Source organism: Callorhinchus milii, unplaced genomic scaffold, assembly GCF_018977255.1.
Source record: "Callorhinchus milii isolate IMCB2004 unplaced genomic scaffold, IMCB_Cmil_1.0 Scaffold5, whole genome shotgun sequence".
NCBI lineage: Eukaryota > Metazoa > Chordata > Chondrichthyes > Chimaeriformes > Callorhinchidae > Callorhinchus > Callorhinchus milii.
Genome location: NW_024704746.1, coordinates 5,889,531 through 5,902,770, shown reverse-complemented (window position 1 = coordinate 5,902,770; position 13,240 = coordinate 5,889,531). Strand labels below are relative to the sequence as shown.

Sequence of the window (13,240 nt, the reverse complement as noted above, 5' to 3'; positions counted from 1 at the left end):
ACAAATACATAGTCCCTACATTTCACAGAAACTGTGTGAAGCGCTTCGAGACGTCCTTCCGTATCAAATGCTTTACTTGTTTACTTACACAGTGACTTTCATGCAGGAAAATGTCTCGAAAGCGTTTCGCAGGGAGAGTGGGAGATGGGGTGGGTCAGGGCTGGACAGGGCGAGTGGGAGCAAGGCGGAGGAAGGTGAAGACCAACACCTTTTGCTCATTCCATGCTTTAAGTCTCTAAGCTACAGATGCCCGCCCATTCAACCAACTGGGGGTGAGGAAATGCAGGTATAGCTGCGGAGCTTCTGAATGCTCCCGCCTCTGGCTCCTGCGGTTATACACAATGTTTCATGTAAAACAAATGCCTCAAAGAGCTTCAAAATCAACAAAAACTTGCATTTATATAGCACACTTCAGCTTGAATAAAATTGGTCACTCGTTTCATGGATGTTTGTGGGACGTTGCAATGGGAAATTGTGCTGCTGCATTCGCCTACAAATACACAAGCACTCCATTTCACAATATATCCTGTGAAGCACTTTGAGCTGTCTGTCTGACATGATAAGGCACGATACCAAAAGCAAGGATTATTATTGTTATTATTCATGCAGTGGTGAGGTTGAATGGCAAGTCAAAAAGGAAGGTCTTAAAGTAGGATTTAAAGATAGATAAAGAGGCATGGAGGCAGAGGGATAGAGACAGGAAGTTCATTGGAATTTAGATGAGCCAGGGTAACAAGGAGAAAGGCTTCACAGAGGGCCTTAACATCCACCTGAATCACAAGCCACAGAATCTTTCACTGATACGTTCGATTTCAGACAAATACACCGCCCAACGGAGCCCCTCCCGGCCAGACCCACTCACCTACGACCAGATCCACGCCCCCACCCCTCCCCCCCAAGCCAGACCCCACACCCAACACTCATACCCAGCCCCCAACTCCCAGCCAGACACTCCCCCCCACACACACAGGACCCACTCTCTCCTTAAGGTTTTCATCATCTGCACTTCATTTCCTCAAATGGCTTCTCCTCTAGCCCCTGGACCGTCTTGTTCGGCGTTCCTTAGGGCTCTATCCTTGGTCCCCTCCTCTTCAATATCTATAAGTTCCCTCTTGGTGACATCATCTGCAGATATGGGGTCAACTTCCACATGTATGCGGATGATACCCAACTCTACCTCTCTGCCTCCACTCTGAGCTCCAGGACCACTGCTGTGCTGAAAGAATGTCTGTCAGACATCAAGTCCTAGATGAGAGCTAACTTTCTTCAGTTGAACGTCAACAAGACTGAGGCTCTCCTGATTGGCTCCCGTCAGCACTTCCTCACCTCAGGCACCGACAGCATCACCATCCATGGTTGAACACGCCACCTTGCTAAGTCAGTCCAGAACCTTGGGGTCTTGTTTGACCCTCAATTATCCTTTCTACCCCACATCTGGCCATGACCAACTCTGCCTTCCCCCACCTCAATAACGTCACCTGGCCCCGACACGGTCTCACACATAGGCCACCGAAACTCTCAAAAACGCCTTCATTACATCAAGGCTCGACTATGCAAACTCACTGCTTATCCCCCTCCCCAACTTCTCCCTCCACAGGCTGCAGATCATCTAGAACTGCAGCCCATGCCCTCTCCTGCACTAGGTTCCGCGACCCTATCACCCCCATCCTCGCCCAACTCCACTGGCTTCCCATCCCACAGAGGATACAGTTCAAGATCCTGGTCCTCATCTTCAAAGTCCTCCACAGTCTTGCTTCCCCCCTACCTCTCCGACCTCCTAACCCCCGACCACCCTGTTTGCTCCCTCCTTTCAGCGGGCTCCAGCCTGATTCATGTCCCCCGCCTTGCTCGCCCCACTATCGGAGGGCGGGCCTTCCCCAACTCTGCCCCCACCACTGGAACTCCATCCCGCAGTCCCTCCGTCTCGCCTCCTCCCTCACCAAGACCCGCCTAAAGACCCTCCTCTTCAACCGTGCTTTTTATCTCACTGCTCCTCCACTCCCTCACCCCGACCTTCAGCTCGGGTCCGTAACTCTGTCTGTCCAGCGCCTTGGGACATCCTCCCAACGTGAAAGGCGGTTTACAAATGTAATTTTGTTGTTGTTTTTACCTTCACTGCATGTGCACTCAAACGCGTTTGGGCGATCAATGCACTTGGCTCCGTTCAGGCAGGGCGTGCTGGCACACTCATCCACATCGATCTGGCATGTGGTCCCTGCAAAACCTATGGTGTGAGAAACAAAACAATCAGCTGGTCCCCAAATCCCTCACACTATAACCACGCTGCTCACACCACACAGAATGCTCTTTGCAAAAAGTGAAGCCAGGCATCTGACACACGTGGAAACCCATCACCGTGCCAAATAGTTATCCAAACCACATGTTCCACTACACATGGAAATTCACGATTCTGGAATGGGCTGCGCACTCTCTCCCTGGAGAGATGCATCCTGCTTACATAATTTTGAAGAGTATTAGGCACAGATTGGCAAGGCTTGAGGACCCCAGAGCATGCGTTGGAGTAACATCTGGAGTTTAACCAGCTAAAACTGCAAAGGTTGCCATTGATATTGCTGTCTAGCAAGCTTTCCTACTGCTTGACCAACTTGGATCATGCTACCTATTGGGGATTTGCCTTGCAGAGTTAACAAGAGCTGAGTGGGAAGAATCCCTGCCCTAGGTTTGCTCCTCCAAATCCTGCTGATGAACCAGGCTGAATATCACAGTATATCCTGTGAAGCATTTTGAGATGTCTTTCCAATGTGATAAGGCACAGTAGTAAATGTAAAGTTTATTATTATTTTTATTATTCCCACAGTGGTTGAACGCCAAGTCAAAGAGGACTGTCTTAAAGTGGGATTTAAAGATAGATAAAGAGGCAGAGGGATAGAGACACGGAGTTCATTTGAATTGCTGTGCTGTCACCAAATTCTTTTTTGAGGGATTATTACTCCTGGAAAGCGATCCACCAATCGAGTAACAACTAAGGTCTTACTTACTGCTCGGTCAACAGAGGTGTTTGGAGTAAGGAAACTTGCCTAAGGTTTTGCCCCACCCGGGAATCGAACCCGGGTTTCCCTGTTTTTTTGGATGAGCTGGGCAAGGAAGGCATTGAAGATGTCAAGTCTGAAGGTAACGTAGAGGTGGAGGGGGGGGGGTGTTCACACGAGTATTAGGGGAACAACACCCCGAAGTTGAGCAGCTGCCATCAGAAGTTCAAAATGTTATTGTAACAATGAAATACAGCAAACACCACTGGCTAACGAATCACTCAGAAAGCCAGAGTCAGCAATGGATTCAAGAAACTTGTGGTGTTAATACTCCACAAGCTGGACACAAAAGGACTCACATCCAATTTTTGTTGTTCACCCTTCCACCCCCTGCCTTAATGTGGCACAGATCAACCCGATGAGATGAGAACAGTCTGCTCTATTTAGAAAGTTAGCAGTGGGGGGTGTGAGGGAATGGGGGCAGTGAGGGGATGGGGGGAGAACACATTCAAGGTGATCTGTGGATTGATCTGTCGGGGCTCACTGAGGAAAGAAAATAATCAAAACATGATGGCTGAAAAGATCTAAAAAAAATCAGTCCATTCTCTAAACGAATCCATTGGTGCAGTGAGAGACTCCTCTAAGCACAATTCCAGTGACTGACTATTGGGGAGGAACTTTCAATATCTTTCCCTTCCTCCACGACGGAGGTAGGGGGGTTGAAATTGTCAAGATTACATGTTAAAGGTTAATGAAATTTGCCTTCTTTCACAAGGGCAATTTTTAGTGTGTGGAGGAGATAGTGTGCATGTTTTTGTGTGTGTGGTTATGGGTGGTGTGCGTGTGTGGAATGTGTGTGGTGTGCGAAGTGTGCGTGAGTGTGTGGAGAAGGTAGTGTGTGTGTGTGTGGTTTGTGTATGCGTGTGTTATGTGTGATGAGGGTGGGGGGAGAGTGGAGGAAAAGGAAATCCTAACAGGGAATGCAGAGCGCAGGGGGCGGGAGGAAAGGAAATCCAACTAACAATGAAACACTGCTCTGATTATGTGCAGCAAAAGTGGCCTCTGATGATTTCATTGCTCTCTCCCCCCACCGCCCACCACATTAACGCAATGAGGCAAGGTCAAAGCCTATTGGTATTCCGAGCAGGCAGGGCTCCTGTGCTGGGGCTGCCTCTTGAGCAGCGCTGATGGATTAAGTGGGGAGAATAGGTCCTGTCACAAGCAGTCAGTCACAACGGGCTGCAAACCCGCTTCATTGGAAAGGACTTGTTGATTGTCAGGCAGCGCGGCCGGGTATGAAAGCACACTGAAGCCCATTGTTCAGGGGCCAAGCAAATCCCTTGTCTGAATAATTTATTATTAATTACAGTCAGAAAAATGACAGGGTTACGGCAAAAGCAGCACTATCAAAGCAATCTGTGCCACGGGGGGGAGGGGATATCCTTACTATTTTGGGCGGCGGGGGGAGAGTGCAATGTGGTGGTGGGGTGCAGTGTGTGTGTGTGGTGGGGGGGGGTGTGGGGCTCGAGATCCGGGGTGGTGGGTGGGAGAGTGCTGTATCTATGCGAGGGGGTAGAGAAGAGGCAGAATTATCGAGCGGGTGGGGGGGGCAAGAGAACCCGTTATACATGGAGGGTGGGAGAGGATAGACTATACTGGGGAAGAAGTGCTGTGTTACCTGTTATTGGAAGGAGTCCTGTTAATGAAGGGGTGGGTGGGTGGCAACATTGCCTTCGAAGCTGTGTGCACACGGGCCGCAGAAATATTCACACTTACGCAGATGGGTCGTCTCTCTGCTCAAAGTAAGGAGGACAATGCAGCTATCTACATGGACCCTGCACCTTGGACAATGCAGCTATCTAGTCTACTCAGATCTATGGGCCATCGCTGTGTGCAAATTGGCTGCTGCGTCTGCCTACAAAATAGAGGTAGGTGTGTGTTTTTTTTCATTCTCAGTCTGGGTTTCACAGGATCACACTGCAAGCACAGGTTAGTGAACTCGAGAGACAGCTTTGGGAGCACATGAGAATCGGTTTAGGAAAGACCTTGTGATAAAAGCCAGGAGCCACGGGGGTTAATTCCCCATCCAACAACCTCCGTCCCTCTCCCCAACCCACACTAAACTCCTATATGAAATACAATGATTTATTATTTATTAATATTCAATAATAATTATTAATGATTATTAATAATAATTTTAGAATCTTGAATGTTGGCAGCAGCTACTCAGAGTGGTGAGTGTTTTACAATTGACAGATCACGAATCAGAGAAGCCTTTGACATCTTCTGCTGAGAGCGACACTCACCAGGGGGACAGTCACACACAAAGCGGTTCACTTCGTCCTTGCACACCCCGCTGTTCAGACACGGGTGGCTTTCACACTCGTTGATGTCCATCTCGCAGTGCATTCCCATGAACCCTGGCGGCAGAAAAATTACACCTTAAGAAGTGTTTTGGCGAGAAGCTGTTTTTAAAAATAAATTCGCAAAACTGTCTGCAGATTTATAAACAACGTTTTTGGTGTTTGCCCACACGTAACCTCCAGTTCCTCGCCAGGCACCACTGCCTCCCTAACACACATACTAAACTCCATACCCCCATCACCCCAGTCCTTGACTTTGACTTCATTGACAAATTGACTTCAAGATCCTCATACTATACTAGTCTACAAATCTCTTCATGCCCTGGCACCTCTCTACCTCTCTTGACTTGCTTACTCTCCCACCCACTACCCGCCTCCTCCTCTGCTCGGCTGGCACTGGACTCTGGTCTCCTGCTTGTCCCTTGTCCCCTCCACCATCAGTGGCTGTGCTTTCAGCTACTAAACCCTGAAACGCTGGAACTCTCTCGCTCAATCCCTCAGCCTTAATAATAATAATAATAATCCTTGCATTTGATATAGCGCTTTTCACGTCGGGAGGACGTCCCAAAGCGCTTCACAGAATATACTGTAAAGTGAATTGACTGTATATTTGTGGGCGAACGCGGCAGCCAATTGCGCACAGCAATGTCCCACAAACAGTCGTAGATTGAAAATGACCAATTTATTATTGTTTTTTGGGTTTTTTGGAGGGATTATTATTAGGCGTGTGGAGTAAGGAAACTTGCCCAAGGTTTCGCCCTGCCTGCCTGGAGCCTTACCTTCTTATTCCCCATTTTCAGATCATGCCTAAAGACCTTCATCTGCTCCCTCCCTCTGGCTCAGCATCAGGCTCTGTCATTGTTAAGCGCTCCAAGATGCATTTTTTCTGTTTTTTAATCTTTTTTTGGTAGCTCTTTACCAGTCCGTGTTGTGTTTATACTCCACACGAGTCCCTAATCAACTCTCCGATATACCTCTTTTTTTTCTGTATTGAAGTGCTGAGATGTGAAAAGCGTTAACTTGCATAAGTCTTAGAAGTCGTACATTCACCCAAGTCCCATTCAGTTTCCTATTGAAACCACTTGGGACTAGTCGTATTAATTATCTCCTAACTCATAATGTCGCTCCCTTATCTTCCACTACTTCCGCACTTACCAGCTGCATTGAACTGCGGGAAATGACGCCCTGACCCGTCAACACATACGCACTTACCAGCCGGCTGCATTGAATCGTGGGGAGCATAGATAAACATTGACCCATCACCTTAGGTCACACTTACCACATTGATTAAATGTTATGGTCCCGACTGAGCTTTACTGTATAAATGTAAATTGTATGGTATTTTATTCGCTTCTCCCTCTGTGTTTTGAACGGTTGAGGTTTCCGGAGGATATGTATCGGCCACCCTACTACCCCGGGAGCCTCACCTGGCATACAGATGCACTTGAATTCCCCGATCTGGTCCAGGCAGGTGGCATCGTTCTGGCAGGGCATGGAGATGCACTCATTGATGTCCGTCTCGCATCGCGGTCCTGTGTAGCCCACCGAGCACTCGCAGCGGAAAGAGCCATCTGTGTTGACGCACTTCCCCCCGTGCTCACAAGGGTTGCCTCCTGCATGCGGCGCAAGGCAAAGTCAATTGCAATGAACTTTAATAATAATCTTTGCATTTGATCTCGCACCTTAACACGTCATTAAGACGTCTCAAAGCGTTTAACAAGATATATTGTAATGTGGATTGACTGTACTTGTGGGAGATATGCAATAGCGAATTGCACACAGCAGTGTCCCACAAACAGTCCTGGATTGAATGACTAAATTTTTTACATTATTTTGGAGTGATTGTTACCCCGGAAAGCGATCCACCAATCGACTAACAACAGACTACTGCAAGGTAAACAGTAAAGAAACTTGCCTAAAGTTTCACCCCGCCTGGAAACCGAACCCGGGTCCTCTCTCTTGGAAGGCGATATGCACTAAACACACTACTTCACATGGACTTCACATTTGCCTGTGTATCATGACCTGCCTGAAGTGTGCTGAGCAGCAGGGTGAAGCAGTGATTGAATTTAATCATTCATATCACAGTGATTGTGGTGCTCAAGAGAAAACAGTGACTGGAAAAGACAGCGGGTTACACTGATGTGCAACAACTAGAAACAATGGGAGGTATTGTGACCCCAGTTGGCAAACCCTCAACATACGTCACCATAACTCGTTGACCTTGGGATGGAACCTTGTACCTAGCTAGGCCTCTGTGGAAAACTAACCACACTAAAAAAAACTCCAAAAAAGGAACTGGCTGGCACCACAGATCACATTACTTCTTTGATACAATCCAGTCCAGACCAAATGGGTACACAATTCCTCTTACAATAATAATAATCCTTGCATTTGATGTAGTGCCTTATCACGTCGTTGAGACATCTCAAAGCAGAATATATTGTAAAGTGAATTGCTGTGTGCCTGTAGCCAGAGGGACAAGAAGAAAAATGTTTTTTTTTCGACCACACCTCTCGTGATCTTGTGGAGAGCAAGCGTATAAAAGGTAAGTGCCTCACAGACGCTGTAAGAGAGAGCTCTACTGAGTTCTATGGCCTAATGCTGGCACCAGCAGAGATCCCCTTACTCTGCATCCAACCCACGTCAAATCCGTCTGTAAGAGCTCAATGCCTACACTGGTAGAAAAAGTGTAGAGCGCTTCACTCCCCTGCGCAAATCGCAACTTGTAACAAAAAGAAGTAGGTTGTAGAATCAGTACATCTAAAGAATAAAGTGGTTTATTGATTTGTGCTAAAACCTGAGGCTAGACAGTAAGCTGTTCAGTGATCACTGGCCCTGATCCAGACACTCACCAAGAGAGCACTCATTTATGTCCTCGTCACATGCCGTGCCCCTGTAGCCAGAGGGACAAGTGCAAAAGTAGTCGACCTTCAGAGGGTTGGTGTTGCACACAGACCCTTCATGACAGGGGTTACTCACACATGCATCATCCAAGTGGCAAAGAAGACCTGAAAATTAACCATAAATGTCACAATAATAATCCTTGCATTTGAATATACGTTGTTGAGACGTCTCAAAGCGCTTCACAGAATACTTGGTTAATACAGTAAAACTTGCATAAATCATATCAGCTAGAACCGTAACATTTAATATGACTTATGGAAAGCATAAGTGTCATATACGACTGTGTACTTCGTGGGTGAAGTGTAATTAGTGCAACTAAAATGCCCATGAAAGACGAGCTCAATCCTAAGACTCGAATCTCCTCCTGTCTTTTGATTGTTTTGGTTTTTTAAAAGCTGAGGAACAATCTTACTTGATTATTGAGGGATCACCTCTTAAGCTCAAGTTCTGGCATGGGGCTTGTGACCCAGAAACACGTGTTGCTGATTGAGCCGAACTGAGCTCCTCACAAAGCTCTTCACAAAGCAGAAATTGAGGGAATGGAGAAGAGAAGGGGTGATCGGTATTAATGGGAGACTATTATTTCCTGTTACACTCTGGTTTGGCTAATACCCAATAAACTCGTGCAAGCAATCTGAATGGAAATATCTGGCAGAGCCTTGTGAGTAAACTTGCGTTCTCTTACATCCACACCCTCTGCAAAGTGCAGAATGTCCACAAAGTCCTGTCACTCCATTGTTTTTTTTCTTACAATTAATTTTTATTTTCTGTTGCAGATGAGTCGAGTGTAACAATGTCTGATACCAGTAACTTCCTCGTCACTCCATCCATGTTACGGATGATGTAGCACCGAACATAGCGATCATTATCTGCCATGAAAATGATGGCGCTCACACACATCTAAATATTTGTACTGAATACAATTAAGAACTTCTAAATATAATTATCATCATTCTTCCACATGTGTCAGTTGTTGCTCAGTGCGCTGTAGGGAAAAAAAAATATGGTGGTAACAGGACTTTGTGAACACCCTGCAGAAAAAAAAATCCCTTCCTTACCTGTTTTTCCAATGGGGCATTCGCAATAGAAAGAGGCAACGCGGTCAATGCAGGTGGCACCGTTCATGCAGGAGGTGGTTGCGCAGTCATCGATGTTCTCACTACAGTCATCTCCACTCCATCCGTTCACACAGATGCAGTCATAGCCTCCAATGTTGTTGGAACAGGTCCCTCCATTCAGACAAGCATTTGGCTGCAGCTGACACTCATCCACGTCTTCTGTGCAGAACTGACCTGGAGGAGAACAGGTTAAAGATACCTAAGAGGATGCTCACTCTGTGCGCTCCTACAGTCAGAGGCAATAGCTAAGAGTCTCACTATCCAGAAGAAATGCAACCAAAAGCATGGTCAAAGAGATGGGGCTTGTGGTGAATTCGGAAGCTAGACGGATGGGATCCAATGATGAATCATAGAATCTTACAGCACAGAAGGAGGCCATTTTGCCCATTGAGCCTGTGTCGACTCTTTGAAAGAGCTATTCAATTAGTCCCACTCCCCTGCTTTTACCCCAGAGTACCTATCCAATTCCCTTTTGAAAGCTACCATCGAATCTGCTTTCACCACCCTTTCAGGCAGTGCATTCCAGATTACAATAACCATAATACATAACAACTCTGGGTAAAACAAATTCTCCTCCCCTCCCCTCTGAAGTTCCAAAGAGTGGGAGGGGGAAGGGTTGAAAGCAATGGTATGGTGGACTGGTCAAGGGACGTGAAGCAGGCCAGTGTTTTGCTGAGAGGAGAGGCTGCAGTTCTTTGGAATATAACCAAGGTCTACTCAGCCTTTCATCATCGGTGAACCCATTAATTGCAGGTATTAATCTAGTTTGTCTCCTAGGTAGCTGACATACCTGTCCACTCTGGAGTGCACTGACAGTTATAGGTATTGACTCCGTCCACGCAGGTCCCTCCATTGTTGCACTTGTGATCTGGACAATCATCAATGTTGATCTCGCAGTCCTTCCCATCGAACCCTGGCAAAGTGCAACAAAACCAAGAGTGTTGGCCTTAGCAGGAGGAATCCTGGTCTTCGTGTGACTGCCTGACAAATTTATCCCAATCCCAAAACACCAAGACTGTCTCTTTGACATAACTCAGACTTTGCAGAAGCCATATTAAATGTATGGTCCCAACTGATACAACTTAAGTGAGGTTGACTGTATTTCCTGATTTTCTCTAGTCCATTAATTTTCACACTGTAATCACTTGGGATAGCCATACAATAATACATGTACAATCAATTTGGTTATTTATGAAAATATCTGGTCTATCGTTATTATTATTATTTATTATTATTATGATTATAAGGGCCCAATTGAAATCTGTGTCACTCTGTAATGCTGCTTGTACTAAAGGCAGTTTATTAATTGCTGACTTAGTGCAGCTAATCACACCCAGTCTCGGAATATCCGTTTGTACAACTTCCAAGAGGCTTGTTTTCTTTAAAGCTCCGTACATCCTGGAACATGACAAGGGCCTGCTTCCTACACACCCTTTCCCTCCAGAACGCATCTTGCCTAGTCTGTCTGCGAGCTCCTAATTGACCTTACAGTAAAGCTAATAATGTCAAGGGAGACTAGTAATCCAGGTAATTGTTTAAAGTAATTCGCCAGTATTTGAGTTTAAACGTTTCCTCATTGACAAAGTGTGTTTCCTGGCCAGGATCCTGAGCCAGATAAGCACCATTTTATACACAAGCACAAGCATGAGCCACAAGCAAGCAAGTGGAAAAGGTTCATGACAAGCGTGAAATAGTGGTGCTCAGACAGACTTGAGGGTGGCAACCGCACCCACATGAGTTTTGGGGCGTGGGTATTTGTGTGAGCCAGGCACAATTTGCTGAATAGCTTCTTTCAGATCAATATATTTCTCTGATTTCTGGTTGTGTGTGTGTGTGGAGTGCGTGAAGGAAAAGGGCGGGCTATGTCCGTTTGCATACAAACATGGTGCATGTGCGTGTGTTTATATGGGGGTGGGGAGCCGTGTGTTTGTGTGTTGGGCTGGGGGAGCAATGTGGTGTATGTGTATGTGTGTATATGTGTGCGTGCATACGTGTATGTGCGTGTGTGTGTGCTTCGGGGAAAGGTGCGAGTCTGTGCGTGTTGGGCAGGGGAACAGTGTGTGTGTGTGTGTGTAGCGTGTGTTTGTGTGTGTTGGGCAGGGGGGTAGTGTGTGTATGTGTGAATGTATGTGTGTGGTGTGGTCTGTGTGTGTGTGTTGGGCAGGGAATGGGGGGGAAGCTGTGTGTGATATCCTGTACTTTCCTGTACCTGGCAGGCAGTTACACTCGTAGGCTAGGTCATCATTGGTTGGGCGGCAGGTGCCTCCATTGGTGCAGGGTGACGGTGAGCAGGGCACGTAAACACTCTCGCAGTTGCCACCGGTAAAGCCCGCCTGGCAATGGCAATGGTAGGAACCGGGCACGTTCTCACACGTGCCCCCGTTCTGGCACAGGTTCCCGGCCACACATTCATCCACGTCTGTCTGGCAGGAGGAGCCAGTGTAGCCAGGTGTACAGGCGCACGTGTAGCGGCTCCCAGAATTGCCACACGTCGCTCCATGGAGGCAGGGTTGCGAGGAGCAGGCATCCACTCGCTGGCAGGTCTTACCTGTGGAAAAGTTAACGAGAATGATCAGAGCAGGGTGGTTCAACTTTTGGCCCGAGAGCCACAGTTGCCATGGCGGATGATTTCATCCGGCCCGTGAAACTTTTCCAACATCCTGTTAACCCCCCTTTTTTTTCTTACAATAATTTTTATTTTCTGTTGCAGAATTGTCGAGTGTAAGTAACAATGTCTGACACCAGTAATCTTCCTCCTCACTCGCTCCATCCATGTTATGGAAGATGTGGCACCAAACATGGAGATGGATCGTTATCTGTTATGATAACGATGGGGCTCATTCACACCGATCCTCTGGATATAAATGCAGTTAAACACGTGTACTGAATACAATTAAGTTCTTCCAAACACAGTACCATTATCATCATTCTTCCACATGTTTCAGATGTTGGTCATCGCACTGGAGGGAAAAACAACTGGGTATAACAGGACTTTGTGAATAACCATATACAAAGCTGATCAGAAAACGTCTCTCCTCACCTGTCCATCCTTGCTGGCAGACGCACTCATATCGCTCCAGGGAGAGGAGGCGGCAGGTGGCTTGGTTCTGGCAGGGTTTGCTGGAGCAAGCGCTGGGGATGGCAGTCTCACAGCGCTCACCGGAAAATCCCAAAGCACAAGTGCACGTGCTCTGTACTTGGCTTCCGGCGTACAGCACACTGCACGTGCCTCCGTTCAGGCAGGCTGGGATCCGGCAGGGATTAGGGTACTGACAATACTCGCCCACAAATCCAGCTCCACATCTGCAGGAAGGAAAGAGGAGTTTTTGATTTTAGAGTTCACAGCACAGATGTTTTCACTCCCTGCTCAGCAATAGTATTGAAGAGAGCGTGGGAGGTGGGAGGGTTCATTGTTCAAACCCGCACACCAAGCACAAGACTCTCTAACGTCAGTGGGTCAGGATCACCGTAAATGACTTGCAATAAGAAAGAATGACAACCATGAATGACACCCTAGCTCGTTGGCTCCTCAGCATGGGCTGATACAATGCAGGGTTTGTACTTCTAAACCATGTTACAAGCTTCTGATCCTGTCTAAGCCGAGCCTTGGCACATTCGCCCACAAAATACAGTCAAAAATTCGCTTTACAGTGTATCCTGTGAAGCACTTTGAGACATCTCGACGATATGATAAGCCACTATATCAAATGCAAGGATTATTATTGTTATGATTATTCTCCCAGGGAGGCTTTGGGAAAGGGGGAGGGGGACGACAACAAAGATGGCTACCTTGATTGAGGCCACAATCAGATACCAAACAGCACTGAGAGATGTGTAACGCTTTGTGTGGTCCACTTAGGTG

General features: G+C 47.0%; 1 protein-coding gene across 1 annotated transcript in view; it reads right to left on the bottom strand.

Moving 5' to 3' along the window:
• LOC103184811 (notch receptor 2) overlaps positions 1-13,240 on the bottom strand; it is a 68,488-nt gene that overhangs the window by 27,816 nt on the left and 27,432 nt on the right. The window contains exons 3-10 of the mRNA XM_042334906.1: positions 12,419-12,681; positions 11,588-11,926; positions 10,169-10,291; positions 9,319-9,552; positions 8,209-8,364; positions 6,781-6,966; positions 5,297-5,410; positions 2,111-2,224 (exon numbers count right to left, since the gene is read on the bottom strand). Of these exons, the coding sequence (XP_042190840.1) occupies positions 2,111-2,224; positions 5,297-5,410; positions 6,781-6,966; positions 8,209-8,364; positions 9,319-9,552; positions 10,169-10,291; positions 11,588-11,926; positions 12,419-12,681 (1,529 nt within the window). The remainder of the gene's footprint in view (positions 1-2,110; positions 2,225-5,296; positions 5,411-6,780; positions 6,967-8,208; positions 8,365-9,318; positions 9,553-10,168; positions 10,292-11,587; positions 11,927-12,418; positions 12,682-13,240) is intronic.